The sequence below is a fragment of the Pelodiscus sinensis genome, chromosome 1, assembly GCF_049634645.1.
Source record: "Pelodiscus sinensis isolate JC-2024 chromosome 1, ASM4963464v1, whole genome shotgun sequence".
Classification (NCBI taxonomy): domain Eukaryota; kingdom Metazoa; phylum Chordata; order Testudines; family Trionychidae; genus Pelodiscus; species Pelodiscus sinensis.
This window is the reverse complement of record NC_134711.1, coordinates 225,732,595-225,756,841: the sequence shown is the minus strand read 5'-3', so window position 1 is coordinate 225,756,841 and position 24,247 is coordinate 225,732,595. Positions and strand designations below refer to the sequence as shown.

Sequence of the window (24,247 nt, the reverse complement as noted above, 5' to 3'; positions counted from 1 at the left end):
TGACAATTTTAGCAACCCAGAAGTACCAGATCTGCCCCAAATAGGAAATTCATTTTTAAAAAGACAAATTAAAATACAGAACCTAAGATTTTTCAGCACGTGGCATATTCATCATATGTCTACGATTAGTCAGTTTACATTTTAGTTTCACAGTGCAAGAACTGTTCAGAAAACATTAAACAAAGAGCAGGAAAATTCATGGTTAAGACAGAAAAACCAGCCTTAGCTCTCCGCTTTTTGGAACCAAGATGCAAACAGCTCATTGTAATGTACTAATTAATTTCAAGTGAACCAAAAGCATTAACACACTAAAAGCCACTATTTTCTTTCAGCCAGTTTACTGTTATCTGAGAACTCAGACATGTAAGAAAGTTTCCATACCTGAAGTCTTAAAAGATTTAAGGTTGCAACAGCCATGCATTCCTTCTCCTGTGGTGGTGGCCAGTCAGAGGTGCCATCCATTCCTTCAGTCACTTGTCTCAATAGTAGATCTAGCTGTTCAAATGTCATCGGACAAACATCCACCACAAATGGTACACGTAAACCAATAGACCATTCAGAACAAGATGACCAGGCAAAACTCTATGTATGAAAAGGAAGAGTAAGTTACTTTCTCTAATCAATGATATGCCTATTATGAGATACCAGTGCCTTATTTAAGGAATGAGGCTCAAGAGCTATATTACAATTTTCAGATTTTTGATGAAGTGCAGGTTGAATGCAGTGCAATTCAATTCATTTACGTGATTCCTCCCCTTGCAACAGCTAAAGATATCCATCAAAAAAAAAATTTCATTCTTTGTTTTTTAATTTATATATATATATATATATATATATATATATAAAATGAATAAATAAAATTTCCTCATACATCACTCTGCATCGTCATGCCCCCAACAGGCCCCCCCCCCCCTGAAACGGCCTCTCACCACACTATCAGCGCCACCAGCAGGCTTCTTCGCTGACCAGCTGCAGCCCCTTCATGCTCATACATGGGGAGGAGGGGAAGGGGTGTGTGTGCGAATGCACCCCTCCCCTGCATGACCCTCCAAGTAAGTGTGAAGCGGGAGCAGCTTGTTGTCCCAGCCTCAGTCTCCCGTGCTCCTCTTGTGGAGGCGGCCCCAGGAGCTGTGCACCCTCACCCGCCCGCCCCCCGTTGCTCAGAAGGGGCAGAAGCCACAAGCCATGCTGTCCCAGGAGTTGCACAGGCTTCCCCGAGTGGGGGAGGGGGAGGGGGGAGCGGAAGCCACGAGGCCCTGGGAGCCATGCGGCCTCTCCTCTCGTGGGGGGGGGGGGGAGGGGGAGAGCAGCAAACCCTCCCCCTCTCTGATACTTGAGGGTGGCGGGAGCTGTGCCCCCTCCTCCCTTGTCCCTCCTCAGCCCCCTTCATACACCCCTAGGTCAGGGTGTGGGGTGTGACGGGACGGGGCGTGATGAGAGTGTGCTGCAGCCCAACCCTTCCCAGCAGCAGTGGGAGGAGGGTGGAGCCAGGGTGGCCCCAGGCTCCTTGTGAATGGTAAGCAGGGGGAGGAGGAGGGAGTGGAGGGGAATGGAAAAGTTTGTGAATCACTACTTTAGATCATAGGAAGAAGTAGGAATTAAATTACTGTTACTCCTCTAAACCACGAAGAAGTTTGAAAACAAACAGTAACAGATTCAAAGCTTACCTGGGCAGGGCCACAAGCAATTCCAACAATGTGCTTTCTGTCTAAGCCTGGGAGAGCAGTAGGCTCTGGTTTGGTGATCCTCAAAGTATCAAAATGCTGGCACTGATCATTGCTCCCCCAGCTGTGCACTTCACTATCCTCAGTAAGTGCCAAGCAATGGGTGGATCCAGCCGCCACATCCACCACTTTCTTCCCTGATAGGAAAAAGTGAAAATAAATATTAAATTTGTTTACTGTAAAAACGATGTGTGTTTTTAACAAAAACACCATTAGTCGAATAGCTTGTGATTTTGCAAACAACTACTACAACCACATTTAAAAATGAGCAAAATTAATGTGTCAAACTGTAGCTTTACCTTCCAATTTAACAGATTGAGACTACTCAAAAAAAGTCAGAAAGGTTTAAACAGATTTAAGCTATCAGAAGAGCCAAAATGGATAAGGCTGCAAAAATTATGTTTTATTTTGCATCCATTTAGCTGAATTGTTTATTTAAAAGAGTTTGTTTCCACTATTAAATGGAAAAGTGACTGGACAGTGTCACATGCAAGTCCATTACTGCTATCACGCAACTGAGAATCCTTCTTTTCAATTAAGTGACCTCATCACAGTATAAATGCAATGGATAAATATGTCAGTTACAAGGATTTATAAAACCCACTTCATAATGCTATATTATTTCACCTGCCCTAACAGTATTTCAAGTTTGTTTGTTTTTAAATGTAAGCAACATCTTTTGGCTCCTTTCTGAGCTACTCAGAACACATATGAACGTGCTTAACTTTAATCTCAAAAGTAGTCCCATGGTTCTCAACAGTTCTATTCATGTATGAAAGTTATGCATAGGCATATTTACAGGATTGAAATGCCTAATTATGTTTTACTCGAAAGAACTCTTCAGTCAGGTTGAGTGAGAAAAGCAGTAAGAATTAAAAAAAAACAAAAGTATCAAGAGTATAGAAACATTTTCCAAGTATTACAAAGTTTTAATAGAGTAGCATAATACGTCTGTTGGAATAACAAAAGTACAATCTCAAATAAAAAGCACAGAGGATGGCAAGTATATTTACTGTTTAATACAAGCAAGTTACAATTTGATAGCAATGCAGTGGTGAAATTCTCTAAGTTGGGATACAATGTATGATAGAAAAGATTTTTTTTTCACCACCAGAAACTAAGTACTTTTGACATTTTCTAGGCCGAGAAAGAATTGTGATTACCAATTCTGTGTTACTTACCTTGCAAGCCTTCCAGTAGCTTGGGATATCGAACATGCTCTTCTGTGCCATGCCCAAGCCTCTGATTGTCACCTTTCCCCCAGGAGTAGACCTGTCCATCTTTTGTTAAAGCAACAGAAAACTGACTCCCACAGCGTACTTTCACCACATCCAAGTCTTGAAGCTTTTCTATCAACTTAGGAGTCTTGCAACCATCACTGCCACCTCTTCCTAGCTTCCCATAATCTCCATCACCCCAAGACCATACCTGACCTAGAAAAGAAGAGTTTGCATTGATCTTTAAGTTACATACACTGACAAAAAGTTAGTACATCATTAGAACTTTTGAAATTCATTGAAGTATGGCCAAGTTATGAGTCTCCAAAAAAATTCACATGCTCAGTATAGACTTAAAATTTGGCATCTAAATTTTCCAAGGATTCTGCCTATGCTAAGGATGCCCAGAGTTCCAGGGGCTGGACCAAGACTTTCCTTACATTGCCTCTTCTTGGCTAATGCAAACTGCTATGGCCCCAAGCACAGGAACTAAAAGCAGGGAGAGACTCCTCTATGCTTTCAGTGTTCTCACTGCCTGGGCACCAGCACAGGGAAGGAGGAAGAAGCTACAATAAAATGCATAGTTGTGAGAAATGGGCAGCTGGATGGAAGTACAGTGGGAGGGGGGCAGAAACCAACAATGCTCTAGTGCATGGCATACAACTATGACTTTCCAAGAGAGGTGCATTACGGCTGTACTCTGACCACTTCAAAAAAGTTAAAAATCTCAACAACAACAACAAAAACAGTATTGGACGTCTAGGTGGATAAAAGATACTTGTGTGAAAAGGAGGAATATATGGCAGAACAGATGATGAATTGAAGTGGTGTCAGAAAAAGTCTGAGTAACAATGCAACTGGAAAGAGTAGCAAATTATATACATTTAGTGCTCAACTTTTTCCTTTACTAATACTTTCAATTCTCAAACATGTATTAAAATATAAATAATCATTTAGACTCTAGAGACTAAGATCACCACAAATGTCTTTCTAATGACACTAAAGATGGCAAGTTTAGCCACTAACCATTTTCAGTCACTGCAAGAGTCTGAGCATCTCCACTTCCACAGGCCACATCAATAACTTTCAGTCCTTTCAGCCCAGTGACCAGCATTGGGATGGTTTGATCTTCACTGGAACCTTCAAAACAAAAAATCACTTTGTCAAAAATATCCAAAAGACATACACATTTAAATTTTCATAGTGTCATGCTTTAAGAAATTAGAAGAACATACCATGTCCCAATCTGCCATAGTTTCCTCGTCCCCATGTATACAACTCTCCCTCAGCAGTGATGGCTGCACTATATGTGCTTCCGCATGCAATATGAACAACATGTTTCCCGGCCTGTTTTCCAGATAAAGCAGATATCATCTTTGGTTCTTCTAGGGGTCTATTTAGAGAGAAAACAAGAGTCTCAAACAGGAAGCCTGATACAGTAATTCTGTGAAATGAGCTGCAGTAACCTGTCTACTAGAAAAACTGATCATCACTATCACAACTACACCTTACTAACTGCCAGAGGAAGCAAGATAAAAATGAACCTGTGAAGTAAATTAAGGCTGAGTATGATAAATAATAAACACAATTATGCGAAGCCCTGTGAGGAAAGCTTACACTACCACTACCTGTGACATTCTAAAGTCTGATATTTAGGGTTAAAATAATAGTTAAGTCAATACAGTTCCTCTATCTATACAACTCCTTTTCTGCTACTCTCAACCCCAAGACAAGAGTACAGTACTTCCTTATCCTGCAAGAATTTCTCACTGTAGTGGTGAAATACTTATCACCTCTGGGATATACAATTCAAACACTGAAGTATTTAAGTACACCCCTGTAGGATACTGCATGGAAAACAGTAATTCAGCCTAGTAATGTTAAAATGCATTCATTAAGGTAAATGTGTAACCTTTCAGCGGTTACATTTACACTTGGGAATGTGGCAGGAGCCACCTACTCCTCCCCTGATGCCTTTGTATCAGAGGCAGCAATGGGGGATGGGGCAGGTGAGCATCAGCTCCTGTGGAGCTGCCTGCTGGGCCAGCACCCCATACCGCAGCTCTGAGGGAAACAGAGACTCAAGCACAGGGGAGGGGAGTTGCATGTAACTGTCAAGATAAACAGATAAGCTGAGGATCATTCTAACATAACAGAAAAGCATCTATGAGCCTCTGCTGAGACCCTCCCAGGAATAAAATTGGTGGCATTTTCTGCTATATTTGAGAGCTGAAAGGTGGATCTGGCAGTGTCTGGGAAGACCACTTGAGGTGATCAGAGAAGGTCCTGACCAGGTCAATCCACCAGAAGACAACCTCAACAGACATGGTCCAAGCTCTGGAGGTAGTGATCACTTTTTCCTCAAATACAGGGTTTCTGGCTAGAGAGACTCTCTCTTAAATGTCAGTCTCTACCCCTACTTGGATTTGGCACCAACAAACCCAACTGTGGTACCAAGCCTTAGGAGGGTCTAAGTCTCTTCTTTGATACAAATAAAGGGACCAAGGAGTTGCAGATGCATCTAGTGCACTCAGTACCAAAGCCAATGTACTTGGGGCACTCTCTGTAAGATGGAGTCCAATACAGAGCCGCATTCTGCCTCCAGAAGTGAACAATTGACCTCGCCACTTGATCCTCTGAGTGGAGTTTAAATCCCTTATAAATGCAATTATTTGCCATTTATGTAGAATTTCACCAACCATTTCAAGCAAACCAGGTGTGGGTTACTGCTCAGGTCAAGTCCAGCAGGCCTTAAAACCTAATGAGCACAGCAACGCAGTATCAAATTTCAATACCAAAAGATCAAAAACTGATCCAAAAAGATGTAAGTTTACATTTATCAATAAAACTAACAACCAATTCCTAACAGGATACATACACACAAAGGTGTGAAGACAACTTCTATGTCAAAAAGTCTGAGATCACTCCGACAACCATTACTGGCAGAACTGAGGAGAACTGGGGCAGCTCTGCTCCTTACACTAGCACACAGAGGGTGCTTGAGCCAATCCAATGAAAAAAGGAAAAGTTCTGTAACCACTGTGCACAAGGTGCTCACGAACATACAATGGAATTGACATGTGCAAGTACATAAAGAACTCAGGATTTTTTCATTAAAAAGGAAATAAAATATTCAGGAGGAACGTAATTTTACAGTTGATAATGTGTGTTATTTTTATGTATACACACACACACACACACACACACACACACACACACACACACACTCCTTCTGAAGTCGGACTGTTGTAAAAAACATTTTGGATTACTCTGAGTCAGAGTTCATAAAAGGGGCTGAATTTCCTGAGTATCCTTATGTTAACACTGGTTAATAGGGTAGATACATTTTTCATCATTTTCTATGGCCAAGAATCAGTTTTCAATTGAGACAAATAATCCTTAAAGGACCTCCTAGAAAATTCTGTTGCATTGTGAGAGGATCTAAGCTAAGCAGGCTACAGGTAAAATTGTATATGAATATGTGCTGGATAAATCACATTCATAATATTTCTTTAACACGTGTCCCTTGTTCTCTTAAAAAAAAGAAATCAGTAAAAAAAGTCTTAGTTTTGTTTGGTTGTTTTTAAAAAGAGGAAAGGCAATCCTTTCCGTTTCATTAACAATTGCAGTTTATTTGCTGATCTGATCATTAACATAGGTAAGACAAAATCTAATGGAATGACTATAAACCATCCTTTTTTCTTAATTTCTTATTCAACTTTAAATAATACATATGTACTACAAGACTTGAACAACCATAGCACACTTATCTTTTGCCCATTGTCATTTCACTGTAAGTGGTTGTGTTTCAGTAACACTTATTAAATGTCTGTATATTTCATCCCATCTTAATATTTAGTTCCTAATATTAAAGTACACTATGCATAAATACATTCTATGCTTTTAGTGAGTCAATGGTATTTTACTATACATACACTGTGTCCCCATGGCCTAGTCTTCCACCATCTCCACAACCCCAAGAGAAAACCTCTCCAGTTGCTGCCAAGGCAAGATAGTGGTGACCATCTGAATGCGCCGCAATCTTCACAATATTTCTAGAAGCAAGACTCTGCACCAGCTGTGGTCCCTGTAAATTCATTTGAGACAACGTACAAAGAAAAGTTATGTTGCTCAAAAAGAGTGTTAAAAATACTCAGACAACTTGATAATTAGGTTTTCCCAATAAGACCTTACTTCAAAACTATACCCTCCAGCATTAAGTTAATGAAACCAAAGAACAAGGCCATAAGTTAAAATCCACTATTTGGGTTTGATGAAAGGCAGAGGATATTCTGGAGCTCTCATTTTTGTCCAATCCTTGTAATGCATGTGGTACATATCGAACTGGCTTTTGTTTGACCATTTCAGATAATCTTAGCTCCATACTTTTCTGTTCCAGTATACTTTTGTTTAAAGAACTGAATTAATTCATAGGTACTGGTGGTCACAAAATATCCATTACCTTAAATGTTCTTCATGCTAAACAACTGCTACATAATAAGGGAAGAAACAGCAAAGCAATACCCATGGAAAAGAAAAGGGGCATCATTCATTAAGGCTCAGCTGTAGTGAGCATCATAACAAAGATTTATAACATTGAAAACACAGGCTGAAGCTCCCAAATCCAGGGCTCTCTGGTCTGGCAACAGCCATGATCCAACAGGGCCACGGCTGTTGCTGGAACCAAGAGCCCTGGAAAAGGCGGGAGCAACACAGGGGCTGGGCTGGGGAGTCTTGGTTGGGCAGCCTCAGCTGGGGCAAGTGGCATCTGGGGAGCCCCCACCCTGGCTGAGGAACCCCCAGTGTCAGTGGGGATAGGCAGCATTTGGGAAGCCCCTACCCAGGCCAAACAATTCCCAGCATTAGCAGAGCCAGGTGACCATGGAGTCCAGCCATAACTGAGGAGCCCTGGGCTGCAACGGGGCTGCCTGTGGGCAGGTAGCCCCAGCCAGAAATCCCGGCAAACCCTTGGTGGCAGTGGGGCAGGATTGACCAAGCAGCCCCTGGGAACCACGCCTGCCCCTCCCCCCCCCACACTCCTCCCAGCTGAAGCGGGGCCAGCCCTAGCAGCGGGGCAGGGCAGCTGGGCGCCCTGGCTGGGGAACTCCCAACAGCAGCAGGGCCAGCAATGCCAGGTGGCACAAGCCGGGAACCTTAAAAAACACCCTGTGGCAGTAGGGCTGGAAGAAGCCAAGCAATCCCTGCCTAGAACCCCAGGAGACTTTGGTGCAGTGGGTGGGCAACAGGATGGGAAGATGTGCCGGGCCCGTGTTAGGGGGGCTAGCGGCAAGGCAGAAAGTCCCAAAGAGAGGAGCCTGGAAGAGGAGCAGCCAGCAGGAGAGACTGGGACAGTTCAGGTCCCAGGAGTGCCAGACCAGGGTGGTCCAATCTGTATTCTTAAAATGGCAAAGAAATCTGATAAACCATTGCCACTTATGGTTCAAAGACTAGTTATTTAAAATTAGCAGCATCACAATATCTCCAATCAACACCTGATTTATTACAAAGAACCATCTCATAGCAGCATATTTAAGAGAAAACAATACTCTTAGTATGGATGTAAAAATCACCTACCAGTGTGTCACTGTTGTATGCTTGTGTGTAAACTCGTCCATTTCTAGATAAGATTAAAAAGCGTTTCTCTGCACAGGCAATTTGCATAACTCCCAAATTTGCAAGTCCTTCACACTGAATTGGACCACTCACATTAGCATAATATTTCCATCCTATTAAACCCCAACCTATGACTTCTTGCAAAGCTCCCTGTAAGGCAACAAAGCTAAGTAAGAATGTACTGTTCAATACATAACTTAAACAACACACAAACACCAGGATATTTTTTCAAATATGTTGCTTCAAAATTTTTCAAATCAATCAATATGAATGGCAGATGTATATGTAAAACTTTAGCCTTTTCTATTAATACAACAATAAAAATAGTCTCATTAAAAGATACCATCAGTAGGTGAGACAGTATCTTTCATTGGACCAACTTCTTTCGGTGGGAGTCAAGCTTTCAAGCTACACTGAGCTATTCTTCAGGTCTGAGAGAGGTACTTGGAGTACAATGTTGAATAAATAATTTAACATAAGCAGTTAGCACTTGGACTAAGAGACAACTGCTTATGCCAGACTTCTGATGTTGTATTAGCTGTGACACTCCAAGTACCTTTCCCAGACTAAGAACAGCTGAGTGTAGCTTGAAAGCTTCTCACCCCAACAGAAACTGATCCAATAAAAAACACCTCATCCCACTTGTCTCTCTAATATCCTTGAACTGACACAGCTAAAACAACACTGCTTATAGAAAAGACCATAAACATTTATAGCAAGTACGGCCAGAAGAGCTTTCAAATTGGGACATTAAAAATTGATATTTTGGGGTTTCTTAAAATTGGTATATCAGAGCACTCCTACGTAACATACAAGAAACGTGGTCTTGCTCATTTAGCTGATGGCACAGGGAATAGTACATTTATGGAGCAGCATCAGCCATAGGTTTCAGAGAATGATTTGCATGTCATTCTACAGAAATCTTTGAACGATCCAAAGAGCAATCACAGTGGGCTCCAGAATAAGTCACATTCCGATAAACAGGCAGTACTGGGAGAAGGGGATAAGAAAAAAGGAAACTGAAGATCCCAAAGCTCAAAAAGTAGCTTGGAAAACAAGTGTAAGAAGATATTCCTCATTCCACTGAAAGTATTAAACTCTTGCTTGTTTTAAAATTCATTTAAAAGTCACTTGATTTTTGATAAAAGAACCATTCTTTTTAATAAAAAAATCATGTGTTTCACCATCATCCAGTAGTTTTCACTGGGTAGTCGGCTTTAACCCCTGGGGGCTCCCATCACATCACCAAACCAAGTTGCGATGAGAAGATATTCCTCATTCCACTGAAAGTATTAAACTCTTTGGAACAGTCTATTTATTTATGTATACAATCACTAAAGGGGGCCAATCAGATATTACCCCTGAAATGCTTATATAAGAAGTCACTCACCTTGTGCAGTAACAATCTTTGAGATGTGTTTCCCAGGGGGTGCTGCACTCAGGTGTTGGTGCATCCTCACACTGGTGATCAGAGATCTTTATCCTAGCAGTGCCTTCCCACGCCACACATGCACAATCACCATATCATGCTATTGTGTCCATTAGCTGCACGTGCAGCGGTGAGTCCCTCCATTCCTTTTCTATTAAGGAATTCATTGACAGACTCCAAAGTAGAGGGGAGGAAGGGAGAGAGTGGAGAGCGCACGCACGCACACCTCGAAGAACCATTGTTACTGCACAAGGTGAGTAACTTCTCCTTCAAGTGGTGTCTCTGTAGGTACTCCACTCAGGTGACTATAGAGCAGTATCCACGTTATGCAGTGGTGAGCTTCAGAGTTGCATCTAAGAGGTAGCAAGGACAGTGAGACCCCCGGAGGTAGTTGGAATTGGGCCCTGCAGATGTCAAAATGAGGCACACTGTGAAGAAAGGAAATAGATGTTGCCATTGCCCAGGCTGAATGAGCTGTGATCCTCTGTGGAGAGGACACTTGTGAAGCTTGTAACAGATGTGGACAGAAGATGATATCCACCTAGATAGTCATTGTGCTGACACAGCTGATTCCTTAGAGGGTCCAGAAGTAGATATAAAAAGTCTTGTGCATGTTTGGAATTGTCTTGTTCTGTCCAGATAGAATGCAACAGCTCGGCATACGTCCATGGTGTGCAGGATCATGTCCCTGATGAAGTTATAAGGCTTTGGGTAAAATGTGGGTAAGTAAATAGGTTTGTTAATATGGAAAGGGGACACTACCTTCGATAGGAATTTTGAGTGTGGACATAGGATAATCCTATCCTTTGAGAAGATGGCGGGTTTGCCATCAGGGCTACAATCTCTCCTACCCACTTGGATAACGTAATTGCAACTAAAAAAGCCACCTTCATAACCACACAGTGCAAGAAGCAAGTCACTAAAGGCTCAAAAGGAGGCCTTCTCAGAGTATTACAGAAAAGGGGATACTGGTGGTCATTGGTCAGGGTGCATCTTGCGTAGGCCAGAAAGAAGTAGGGCAAGCAAAAATGGAAAAGCCATCCACTAAATAATGAAAGACTGCGCTGGCTGCTAAGTGAACTTTTATGGAGCTGATGGACAATCCAGCCTCATTAAGGTCCATGAAGTATTGGAGGATTGTAGGTATAGAGGTGGTAATAGGTTATAATTGATGTTGACAGGACTCCTGGAGTCATCACCATTTATTTTGGTAAGTGTATCACATGGATGGGCAGCAGCTATTCAACAGGACCTGTTCTACCCTCTCAAAACAGGTAAATTCTTCATGGGAGGAACCATGCGGTGAATCTGAGCACCCATGGACTAAGTGGTAAATTTGTCCTTGGTGTTGGGACAGAAGGCTGGGAGTGATTGAAAGAGGTATCAGGTCATAGAGAGGTATTGTAGGTAAGGGAACCATGGTTGTCTGAGCCAGGATGGGGCAATCAGAATTACTGTTGCTTGATCTGAGCATATTTTGTGGATTATCTTGCAGACTAAGGGAATTGGTGGAAAGGCGTAGAGAAGCAGTGCTGTCCAGAGTGGGAGAAAAAACATCTCTCAGTGACTTCCTCCCTTGGCCTGCTCTGGAGCAGTAATATGGTCACTTGCAACTGGTTCTGATGGCAAACAAATCTACTGTCTGGAATCCCCACTGGCAAAATATGTGATGAACGATCACGGGATTGAGCTCCCACTCATGTTCTGAAAACTGTCTGCTCAGAGTATCTGCCATGATGATCGGATGGCCCGGCAAGTACATGCCTGTTCGCATTATGCAGCTTGTTGCAATCGGGTACTCCCCTGTCAACTGATAGAAACATGTAGTGTGTGTTGTTTTGCAGCAGATTATCAGGAGGAAGTGGAAGAAAGTGTTGTGGACCACTCTCAGTTTCAATACATTGATGTGCAGGTGCATCTCGTGGTGTGACTCTCTGCCCTGGACTGTACAATGACTGCAGTGGGCAACCCACAAGTCCCTGTGAGGGATGCGTTGGAGGTGATCATGCATGATTGGTTGCACTGTTGGAAGGATACTCCAACTGTTGGAAGATTAAGAGGACATATTTACCAAAAGAGGAGAGGGGAGTACTAATGAGGGAAGTGTTACTCGCTTGCTTATGTTGCGTCAGTTCAGGATTACACTGTGGCCAGCCATCCCTGTAAACACCACATGTGGAGTCTTGCCAATTGTACCACCTTTGTGGCTGCCATGTGCCCCAGAATTTGAAGGCATGCACGGTCATGAATGGTGCACATAACATTGTGTTGAGGTCATGTAGCATGTTGAATCAGTGGACGGGGAGGATAACCTTGGCTCTGGTGGAATCTAGCAATGCCCCAATGAATTCTATTGCTTGAGTGAGTTCTAGGATGAATTTTTGGAGATTTATTAGGAGGCCAAGGCAGGAGAAGATACACTGAATGATATTTGTTATAGTTAAAGTCTGTTGACAAGACGTACCTTTGATTAGACAATCATCTAAATACGGGAATAGGATGACCCCTTGACATCTCAAAAAGGCATTGACAAGTGCTGGTGTCTTGGAGAACATGGAGGGGTGCAGTTAAAAGGCCCAAGAGTAGTACATAGTACTGGTAGTGATCTTCCCCCTACCGTGAATCTGAGGAATCTTCTGAGGAAAGGGTGGATGGATATGTGGAAATAGACATCTTGAAGGTCCCAAGCTGAGAACCAGTCCCCTCATCCAATGCTGGTACGATAGTCCTCAATGTCACCATCTTGAACTTCTGATTACTCATTAATTAGTATAGTTTTCTGAGATTGAAGATGGGCCTCCAGGCTCCTGTCTTTTGTGTAAGGAAATAGTTTGAATAGAACCTTTTCCCATGAAATTGCAGAGGAACTAGGAAAGGGATAGAAAATAAGACCCAGAATATATTACTGCCCCTGTATAAAACTATTGTACGCCCACATCTTGAATACTGTGTACAGATGTGGTCTCCTCACCTCCAAAAAGATATTTTGGCCTTGGGAAGGGTTCAGAAAAGGGCAACTAAAATGATTAGGGGTTTGGAACGGGTCCCATATGAGGAGAGGTTAAAGAGACTGGGACTTTTCAGTTTAGAAAAGAGGAGACTGAGGGGAGCTATGATAGAGGTCTATAAAATCATGAGTGGTGTGGAGAGGGCCGATAAAGAAAAGTTATTTATTAGTTCCCTAAATAGAAGAACTAGAGGACACCAAATGAAATTAATGGGGAGCAGGTTTAAAACTAATAAAAGAAAGTTCTTCACACAGCATGCAGTCAACCTGTGGAACTCCTTGCCAGAGGAGGCTGTGAAGGCTAGGACTATAATAGAGTTTAAAGAGAAGCTAGATAATTTCATGGAGGTTAGGTCCATAAATGGTTATTTAGCCAGGGGATAAAATGGTGTCCTTGGCCTCTGTTTGTCAGAGGCTGGAGAGGGATGGCAGGAGACAAATCGCTTGATCATGGTCTTCGGTCCACCCTCTCTGGGGCACCCAGTGTTTGCCACTGTCGGTAGACAGAATACTGGGCTAGATGGACCTTTGGTCTGACCCAGTACAGCCATTCTTATGTTCTAACTGGTTCTATGGTACCTAAGCTGAGAAAGTTTTGTACCTCTACTTGTAACAGGTACTTGAGAAGGGTCCTTACAGAGACACAGGGAAGGGGAAAGGATTGGGGGCATAGACAGGAAGGGAATAATATAGCTCCATTCAACAATCTTGAGGACCCATTGGTACGTAGTAATAAGGGCCCACTGATGATAAAAAAGGACATAGGTGGTGACCAAAAACATAGTTAGATTGTGTTGGTTCCAGAGGGAGGTCGCTCAGATCCTCAACCTTCAAAACTGTGGTTTTGATGCTGATGATTGCAGCATTGTGGTCTGAGTATGCTGACCCCTTCTTGTATTTGGACTTTTGATCAAAAGGTTTCTTGCTGTCTCTGGAAGGAAGTGTCTCGTGGCCTCTGATATGGTGCGTAATGTCTCTTTTTTCTTAGGTGGAATATACACCACAACGTCTGAAGGGTTGTGCCGGAATCCTTCGTTGAGTGGAGAACCTCATCTGTTTTGACTGAAAACAGGTGAGTTCTATTGAATGGAAGATCCTCTACTCTGGTTTGCAGCTCCCTTAATATTCCCAAAGATTGTAGCCAGGAGGTATGACATCACTACAGCTGTGGCTGTTCCCCTGGCATCTGTGTCTGCCACCTGTGTCTGCCACACCCACTGTGGCTTTTAGGGAAGTTCGAGTGATACAACTAGCCCTCTTGAATAATGGATTATAGCTGTGGTCATCTTTGCTCTTGAAGGTCATTCATAAACAATTCAAGGCTGCAGGAGTTTATGTGATCCTAGTTCGTGAGAAGAGCTGCGCAGTTAGACATTCGGAACTGCAGAGGAATAGACTTTCCGTCCGAAGACAAGGTCTAACCTATTGTGGCCCTTATCTTGGTGAGTGGATCTAAATTACGGCTGTCTTGACCAGTGATGGACTGCATCCTTAACCCAATGAATTGGACTTGGGATGAAAAAAAAGGAAGTCCATGCCCTTAGCAGGCATGAAATACTTCCTATCTGCTCTTCTGTTTGTAGGGGTAATGGCAGCAGGTTTGCGCCAGATAGTCTCAGAGGGCTCCATTATGGCCTTATCAACAGGCATAGCAATTTTTTAGGAAGATGCTGGTTGCAGTATTTGTAGCAGCTTGTGCTGTTTCTCTTGCACTTCCTGCAACGTGATGTCTTGCGAGTTCCCAACCCTCTTAAACATTCCTGGAATCGTTTCAGGTCATCCACTGGTAGAGAGGAGGAGGAAAAGACTGCCTCACCAGGGGACAACAAAGACTGGGATGACGGAGGCAGCTCCTCTGTATCAGACTGAGGTAGGTTATTCTCCTCCTCCATCGGGTCTGTTTCACCGCAGAAGGTGACTGGTGGTTGAGTTGGTGGTTGAGCTGGAGTGGAAGGAGCTGTGCCCTGTCAATGGTGGCTGAGAGTGGCATTGAGCCTATGGAGGCCACTGTGGAAGGTAGGACCAGGGCCACAGAGGTCATTGTTGTCCGGTCTTTTGATTGGTTGAACACCAAGATGGTACTAAGCAAGTAGGAGAGGAATGCTGGGATGAGAACCTGCTCCCATGTTCGGTGCCAAGGTGTGACGACGCGTCGGGATTTTCCCATCTCCTGCACCCCGAAATGGCATGAACAGACTTCACCAGCCAATAGAATGGAGGTTGTTTATTGTTCCTCCAGCACAGCGCAGCACAGATGTAATCTGGTTACAGGAACTGGGGCTAAGAGGCCTCAGTGCCCTCCTTGAGATAGGGGAGTCCCAGCCCCCCTCCCCAGCTCCTTCTTCCCTGCCTTCCAGCCAGGAACTAACTTCCCCTCTTCCAGCTCTGCCCACCGCCAGGGCAGCATTCCACCTCCCTTTGTTTCTCCCCATGGGGGGGCCGCAGGTCAGACAGGTTTTTAGTCACCTTTGCATAATGAGGTTTTCCCTGCTGGGTCTTGCTCCAGACAGCAGAGGTCACCACAGCCCAGCAAGTACCCCCACTACATCACACGAGGTCAGTGCAATGGGAGGACAGCATGTACAAAAAGGAAATGCCCTCTGTTCAGTGCCCATGTGGACTGTCCTCCCTAAATATTGAAGAATGTGGTGGCGACTTGTCTGTGTGTTCTGGTAGTAGAGTCTCAGGCACCTGTGTAGAGACTCAGACCTCTTATGTGTCTTGCTTGTCAGTCTCCAGTGCCAAAGATTGTTTAGGTGATAGAGTCCACTGCTAAGGAATGGCCTGTGTCAGTGCCATCGCCTCCACCGGTGCTGGGGGAGGTGGCACATCCGACTATCCTCAGTGCTGGGTGGGAGCACATACCAGTTGATGCGGAGGAGCTCGTTTTTCATTTCAGCTCTGTTCTCTTAGATGGTGCCATCTTGCGCTTTTCAGTGGAGCCGCAAGTAGATGGAACCGGCAAATGGGAAGTGCGGGTTGTTAGCACCACAGGCAGCAACCATGTTGTGATGCCCTGGACTTGCAGGAGCCCTGGGGCAAAGATGAATGGGCTCTCTTCCTCTGAATCAAGGGTTCCAACAGTGCCGGTTTCTTAGGGACCGGTCCAACAGCTAGAGGGACTTCTCCCTGAGTACGTTCTTAAGCCTTATCACCCTGCCCCTCTCAACGTCATGCTCTGGCAGTGTTGCATTTCCACACAACATGGCCTTTCCCTAGACATTTTATGCAGGAAGCATGCCCATCTCCCTGAAGGAATCATATTTCTTGAATTCGGGGGAGGCAGGCATTTTAAAACAACTGGGGGTGAGAGAAAAGAAAATGGGGGGAGAAAGGGGAAGGAGAATTTTTTTTTTTTTTTTTTTGCAGCAACAGGTTAAGTTAAGAAAAAATGACTGACTAAAACTAGTTAAAAACTGAAATTTCTCTCAAAAATCTCTCTTAAGGAACAGGTCGAACCGCTGAGGAGTTCCGTCTTCTGCAGAGATCGGTAGAAAAAGATGCAGCTAACGGACACAATAGCATGAGACAGCAACTGTGCATGCGTGGCATGGGAAGGCACCAGTAGGGTAAAAATCTCAGATCACCAGCATGAGGACACACAGACACCTGAATGGAGCACCCACAGGGACACCACTTGAAGGAGAAACTTTGGATTCTTTTAAATTCTGAAAAAAGTTCTGGCTATAAAATATGCAAAAGGGATTTCAGCCTTAAATTATAACTAAAGCCCTGCAAATCCACTGATATCCACTTTATATCTGCAAATGTGGATGCAGATACAAAATTCTTCATCTGCGCAGGGCACTAACAACTTACCTCCCTGGTCACATACCTTGTATGACTATGGCCAAACATGAGGAAAAAAGGCAGAGAGGTTAAATATTCAGACAACTCTTTATGGAAATTCATTCAGACACTATATGAAAACATTTTGAGAATAGCTCCGATTCTCTTTGAGTACCAGGAGCTAAGTAAACTGCTGATTTACTAAAATAATTGATTTTTTTCTTCCTTGCAGAGTTTATTAAGTTGTCCATCTACAAACAGAATCAGCTGATTTGATATTATATGAGACTACCTTATGAGATGTAGGAGAGCTACACTGTGGAGGCATACATGGAGTGGCTAAGCGATCTAAGTGGGCCATGATCACAACTGCCGTTTGTCGCAGATCAATTGCTAGCTCGTTGTCCTGTGGTAAAGTCAGGTACCTCAGAAAACTCTCATTTGGACTCAGAGGGTAGGAAAGCATCTAAGAAAGTTAAGAAAAGCTGTTAAAATTGGAACATTCAGAATAATTTTTACATGCTCAAGACTTTTTTTTATTTCTCCTCTAGACACAGATATGAAGTATTTTGTGGATGCTCAGTAAGGATGTCAAATTTAGATTAAATCAACTAATCAAATAGTTGATTCAATTTGCATCGACTATTTGTTTAGTCGATCAGGGCAACTCCGCCTTTGAAATGTGGCAAGAGCCCTGCCAGCTTTTGCTACATTTCAAAAAGCAAGGAGCACCAAGTAGTCCCCTACTGGCCCCGCACTCCCTGCTTTTGAAATATATGAGAGCCCCCCCAGGACTCTCGTACATTTCAAAAGCAAAGTGCATGCAGGGAGCATGGGGCAAGTGGGCAAGCAGTCCCCCGCTGGCCCTGTGCTCCCTGCGCATGCTTTGCTTTTGAAATGTACAAGAGCCCCAGTGCGGCTCTTGTACATTTCAAAAACTAAGAGCATGGGGCCAGTAGGGGACTGCAGAACGACCACTGAGGAGCAGCAAGTGGTACAGGACAGCTATATATCTTCATTGGGCCAACAGGGGGCAGGGATGGAGAAAGGGACAGCTATTTCAAAAAGTTCATCTGTTTGTGCGTTGGTCTACCCGCAGCCAGGGAAAATGGACCTTTTGTAGTTACTACTACAAAAGCAGAGTTTTAAGCCTTAGAAGAGTGTCTAAGCAACATGACAAAATTCGATACTAGACAGAATATACCCAATTAAAAAAACAAACATATACCTGAATTTCATCCTCAGCGTTAGGCATGTCTTTATTACAGATTATGCTCTGAAACCTTTGCAGTAGAGGTAGAAGGGGTGCACTTGTTCCTTGTGCAGATCGCTCATTATCAGTTTCCCTTGTTCCATTATCCCAGAGTTGAAGCAACAGCATAACAGCAGACAACATTTGGCTGAAAGAGTAAGTTTATCATCCCTGTTGTAAGCATTCCTACAGAAGTTATTTGACGTTCTACATGAAATCAAATTGTAGACGTGTATGTTTCATGAACATAAATCCTGGATTTTTGACAAATAAAAACATGCTAAAGATGGATTCCTTAATGTAACACACACACACACACACACACACACACACATATATAAAAACAGTTGTATGAAAATATTTTTAGGTGTTAGTCAGGGTATTGGGCAGAACCTACTGAGAGCTTCATCACTTAAAAGATGAAGTGGATTGTACCCACGAAAGCTCATGAAACCCTCTACATGTTTTGTTAGTCTTTAAGGTGTTGGAAGACTTTGTTGTTTAAGTTTTTCCAGTTACAGACTAACTCAGCTACCCCACTAAAGCTTAAAACATTTGCTTAGTTTAGGGGTTTGGGACTCCCCTTCCCCCCCAACAAAAATGTCAAAATGAAGGACAGAGGGTTTTTTTATATTTTGGGATTTTTTTTAAGTTTTGGTATGTGTGCAAATTTTAGCTTTGATTATTCAGTAGTTATTCAGAAAACTGAGCCATCTGTCTAACAGACTAAACTTATTCTTCACTGGAATAAATCAGCACAGCTCAATTAGTTTCAATGTAACTACAGAATAGCACTTATACCAGATGAAGATCTGGACCAAATGTCCACAAAAAAGTATTTCAGGATAGTTTTAATGTATCTTAACCTCCTCTCATGCAAAGTATTAGCTACATAGGAATTGCTAGTCTGGTTCAGAACAGTGATCCATCACTAACAGACAGATGTTGATGATTCAGAGAAATATGAAAATTCTTATGAGAAAATAATGTAGTAGACTACCCCCAAAAATACATTTCCTTCTAAATCCCACAGTTAAATTGCTTTAGACCCCAAAGCATGAGTGCTTAATATTCCCTAACTTCCTGTTTTTTATCCTTTATCATTACCCTCACGATAGGAAATTATGATTAAACCCTGGCCTCACTGAAGTCAATAGGAGTTTGCAATTGACTTCATTAGGGCTAGGATTTCACCTCTAATAATTGAGAGGACCAATAAGTGTTGCATTGAAAATTCAACATTTAATGAATGAAAACTAAATCTCTAGAATTCCCCAGAGTGTTTAACAGGTACTCTTGTTTGAAAGCAGAAAAGTGCTTCGTTTCTCACCTTAGTGTGCCCCTCTGCACTGCCAGCTCTAATAATATAGCAAGTGCCAAGTGCTGGTCTTGCAATGGAATGTTTGCTGGTCCTTTGGAACTTGGAGCTCCATGTACATCACTATTTAAAACAAACAAACAAAAATTAATTTTAAACTGCAGAAGTTAAAATTTGCAAAATTAACACATTACATGAGGTTTACAAAGAAGCCAGTAGGGGGGGAAAAACCAGTATCTACAAGGTAATAGATTATGTCAAAATTTACAGTAAGGTTATAAGCTTGGGATAGAAAAATACCTAGGAAAACACGCTGAAGATGAAATGTAAAGAATTAACTCTCCTTTGGAGATGTGCAAAGGTTTGTTTTAAAAATAAATATCAACTTTCCTCCACTCCCTTATTTATTTTGGAAATGATGCTTTTCAGCTGAGCTGATAATGGTTCCTGTTTCAATCCGCGTTATCTGTGTATTCCATTTTTGGAAATTAGTTGTTAGCAAAGATCAAAAACAGCTCTCTCGGATGACCTAATTTCTTTGGTTCCTTTGACAACAAGAGACCCAAAAGCCATACTGGCACAAAGCATCCAGAAGTATCCATAAGTCCACTTCCTCTTAAGTACTACACAAGTCTTGGATGTAACAAGACTGGTGATGGACTTTGTTCCTTTGCCATTTGAAAAGCCTTAAAGCAAAAAGTACTGCTTATGATGCACTTTGAACCATAAACTCACCAAAGAAGTTTACAACTGACTACTTACTGGAAGCTACATTTAGAAAAACTTTTTCCAAGGAGAGACAGGACCTCCACCAATCACCTGATATTTCCCAAATCCAAGTCCTAAATCCTGTCCAGAACTTTTTCTGTAGTGGTCACAGTTACTGTTGTCATCTGTCAAAAACTTCCATTGAATAATTAGCTTGGTCAAATCCTTTGAAGACTTGTCTTAAGTACTCAGCCAATTCGATGCATGTGTGCAATATGTCTCAAGATATCATTTATATGAAAACCATGGCATCCCAGATATACACTGTAGGTTCGATGTTATGTGCTCATAGCTCATGGATTCTTTCAGTTTGAGATTTCAGCTGATGCCCTTGTTCAGTTTTGTCTGTTTCTCATTGTTCCAATCAGCATAAAAAAGGAACACAGGCAGCATAGGTCTTACAGGGTGACTAAGAACAGCTGACACCGGAACATCAAGTTTTACAAATTTCATTTGTTCTTTATCACCCATCTGCTTTTTTCAACAGACACTTCTGTATGTCTGAGTAGTTCAACAGATATGTTGATAAGCACCTCTGCATGTGATGGAGTCAAATGGGTTTGTTATATTGTTGATGACATGATTGTTAAGAGTTGTAATGTGCTCTTCATCCCACTTCAGTGCATAGGGTGGGACTTATTTGTTGACTTAGTCTTTACTACTTCTCGTTAGGCTATTTCTTTCACAGCTTTTGCATATTGCTAATATGAATCTACATATTCTCATTTTTAACACTAATGCTGACCAGTGCACAAGGATCACTGAATTAGAAAGCCAGTTTCTAGAATATATGAAAGAGTAATACAGCATGCATTCAATTTAATCAACTTTCTATATGATGCAAAATAAATACAAAAAACTTGCAAATGGAGAAGCACACAGTAAAACTCCAGTTGTCTGGCCCTCCTGATAGTCCGGCACCACCTGGAACCCGGAAGTGCTCCAGAAAGCCAGACAATTGGAGCCTCTGAGGACGCCGGCAGCGGGACAGCCGCAGCACGTCTGGGCTGTCCACTGCCCGCGTGCTCCGCGGCTTTGCTCCACGTCTCCCCAGACCAGGGCGACGGGGAGCAAAGCCGGGAAGCACGCGGGCAGCGGACAGCCCAGACACGCCGCGGCTGTCCCGCTGCCGGCGTGCTCCACGGCTTTGCTCCGCTTTGCTCCACGTCTCCCTGGTCTGCTGGTCTCCAGCAGACCAGACCAGGGAGACGCGGAGGAAAGCCACGGAGGACCTGGGCGGCAGGACCGCGGTGCGTCTCGGTCCCCCGCCCGCATCTCCCTGGTCTGCTGGGGAAGGGGGTGGGGGGAGGCGCAGCTAGTACGCCCCCCCCCTCCCCTCAGCAGTCCAGGCTTTTCTCCAGATGCCTGTGGTAGAGCAGCTGGGGTGCTGCCGGTTGCTCCAGTAGCGCCGCTCCTCGGCGCTACTGGACCAATCCACCAGCACCCCAGCTGCTCTGCCCCAGGCGTCCCGATTCAGCCGCTGCTGGTCAGTTTCAGCAGCGGCTGACTTGGGGACGCCTGGGGCAGAGCAGCTGGGGTGCTGGTGGATTGGTCCAGTAGTGCCGAGGAGAGGCGCTACTGGAGCAACCCAGCAGCACCCCAGCTGCTCTGCCCCAGGCGTCCCCAAGTCAGCCGCTGCTGAAACTGACCATCACTGACTACAGGAAGCCCGAGGCAGAGTTGCTCTGCCCCGGGCTTCCTGGAATCAGCCGCTGATCAGTTTCAGCAGCAGCTGACTTGGGGACGCCTGGGGTTCTTAAGTTGAATCTGTATGTAAGTCGGAACTGGCATCCAGGTTCAGCCTGTTGAAACTGATCAGAGGCTGATTCCAGGAAGCCCGGGGCAGAGCAACTCTGCCTCGGACTGCCTGTAGTCAGCCGCTGGTCAGTTTCAGCAGCGGCTGAATCTGGACGCCAGTTCCGACTTACATACAGACTCAACTTAAGAACAAACCTACAGTCCCTATCTTGTACGTAACCCTGGGACTGCCTGTACATTTATATCTACATATTATGGAGTACAAACTGGGCATGCTGCTGGTACACAAGCTTCAGTGATACTGATCTGCTCAGCACATTTCAGTTGCAAATATAGAAACCTATCATCTCTTGTGAAATAGTTTGCTAATTAAGATCATAATCTTTTTTCCTATGTGCACCATATGCAAGCCTATACGGTGCTAGCAGGGGATATGTACTCTGGGATGGAGTTGGGAATGAGGAGCTCAGGGCTGGAACAGAGATTAAGGTGCAGGGGTGCTAGAGGTCTGGCTAGGGATACAGGTTATGGGTTGGTGCCAGGCTCCAGAGAGGTTTCAAGTGAAGGAGGATGTTCCTTAATGAGGGTCACAGTGGTAACACGGAGAGTAGGAAGGACCAAACCACCTTTTCTTCTGCAACATGTTCCAGCTCCTCCTGTGTGATTACCCAGACATCTTAGGCCAACTGGGAGATATAATCCCTCCAGCACGTCCTGGGCAGACCTTGAGGCCTCCACCCATTGAGAAGTACCCAGCAATGCTCTCTCCATTTTTCCCACCCCTGAACAGAATGAATTTATGAGTGCCAATAAGGTGGTGAAGTATTCATATTAGCGCCCATAGCAAAATTCATGAGGCAGGGATGGGGCGAAGAGGTTTGTAGTGTAAGAAAAGAAACCTGGGGCAGAAGGTTGGCATACAAGGCTGCAGGGCACTAGCTGGGGTGTGTGCTCTGTGGTGGAGTCGGGAATGAGGAGCTCAGGGCTGGAACAGAGACTGAGGTGCAGGAGTAGCTGGGGATACAGTCTATGGGTTGGAGCCGGGTTCAGGAGAGGTTTCAAGTGAAGAAAGGTGCTTCTCAGCTACTGCAATGAGACAGGACTCCCAGCAACTCTCCCCCTTTACAGTAGCATCTGGGTGGGAGGGGAAGGCACCTTTCCTCATACTGGCATGGCTGGTGGGGACTGGGGTGGGGGCCAGGCCAGGGGCCAGTTGCCCTAATCCCAGAAGGCAGGCTAGGCTGGGCCAGAGGACAGGGGAAACCAAAACCCCTTGATGCAGGTCCTTGGCCTGTGTGGCTTCTTTGGGCACCTGCATGACATTAAACAGGCAGCTGCATGGTCATGCAGTTTATAAGGAACTTGTATGTATATTGCAAACTATTGATATTAACCATTTTCGTCACATGCTAAATAGCTTCATTTCTGTGAAAAAAAAAGCAGTCAATGCAAAGTCAGTAAAAAATTTTCAATACACTGTTTGGTAGCTTTGAAAAAATAACCACCACATTAAAAAGTGTTGAAATTCTCTTAAACAGTAAAAATTAGTTACAGCCATTTTGCCATGTTTCTGAAACTGTGGGAAAAAAAATCACTCATTTAGGGACCACTGTTTCACTTTGCCACAGCTTTACAGTACCACTTGATAGGGCCACATCATGCCTCTTCTAAAGGTACAAAAGCTTTCAGATTTTGTACGATATGGGTGTATGTATGGCAGATATATTCAACTGCAAAAATATGGCCCTTTTCAGGGCACGTCTACACAGCAGGACTAAAGCGAAAATAAACTATGCAACTTGAGCTGTCAATTGCGTAGCTTAAGTTGAAATAGCTTATTTTGGCTTTTGGTGCTGTCTATGCAGCAGGAAGTCTGAGTTAGAACACACTTCCTTGGACTTCCCTTACACCTTGTAAAATTAGGGTTACAGGAATCGGAGTAAGTCATCCTCCAGCTCGACACTATTTCAACATTATGTTGAAATAAATGCTTGCTGTGTAAACACGGAAGAGGTTATTTTGGAATAACGTCAGTTATTCCGAACTAACGCTGCTGGGTAGACATGGCCTCAGAGACCTGCACACACCTAGCAGGGATCTCAAAGCTAAGTGACATAGCTGTGTTGGCAAAAGTTTTTAATCCAGGTCTTGTATTAAAATTACTTCCCAACTTCTGTTTTGCATCTCAATTTTATCAAAAAAAAATTGACCACTTTCATTTAAATGTGGTTTATTTGGTGCTTTTAAACAAAAGACAATGTGTTGTTCAGTAGGCAATTCTCATTCACTTTCACACAAAGCAACTCAATGCAGATGCCAAGTCTGAACATTAAAACAGTCCATTTATATTAGCTAAGCACACTATATCAGAG

General features: G+C 43.6%; 1 protein-coding gene across 5 annotated transcripts in view; it reads right to left on the bottom strand.

The window, feature by feature from the left end:
* The window catches only part of HERC2 (HECT and RLD domain containing E3 ubiquitin protein ligase 2), a 201,837-nt gene that overhangs the window by 138,358 nt on the left and 39,232 nt on the right, over positions 1-24,247 (bottom strand). For all 5 annotated transcript variants that reach the window (XM_075916267.1, XM_075916303.1, XM_075916286.1 and 2 more), the window contains exons 8-17: positions 19,362-19,472; positions 18,008-18,179; positions 17,072-17,245; positions 8,516-8,704; positions 6,877-7,028; positions 4,177-4,334; positions 3,968-4,081; positions 2,906-3,157; positions 1,668-1,861; positions 382-582 (exon numbers count right to left, since the gene is read on the bottom strand). In XM_075916267.1, the coding sequence (XP_075772382.1) occupies positions 382-582; positions 1,668-1,861; positions 2,906-3,157; positions 3,968-4,081; positions 4,177-4,334; positions 6,877-7,028; positions 8,516-8,704; positions 17,072-17,245; positions 18,008-18,179; positions 19,362-19,472 (1,717 nt within the window). The remainder of the gene's footprint in view (positions 1-381; positions 583-1,667; positions 1,862-2,905; positions 3,158-3,967; positions 4,082-4,176; positions 4,335-6,876; positions 7,029-8,515; positions 8,705-17,071; positions 17,246-18,007; positions 18,180-19,361; positions 19,473-24,247) is intronic.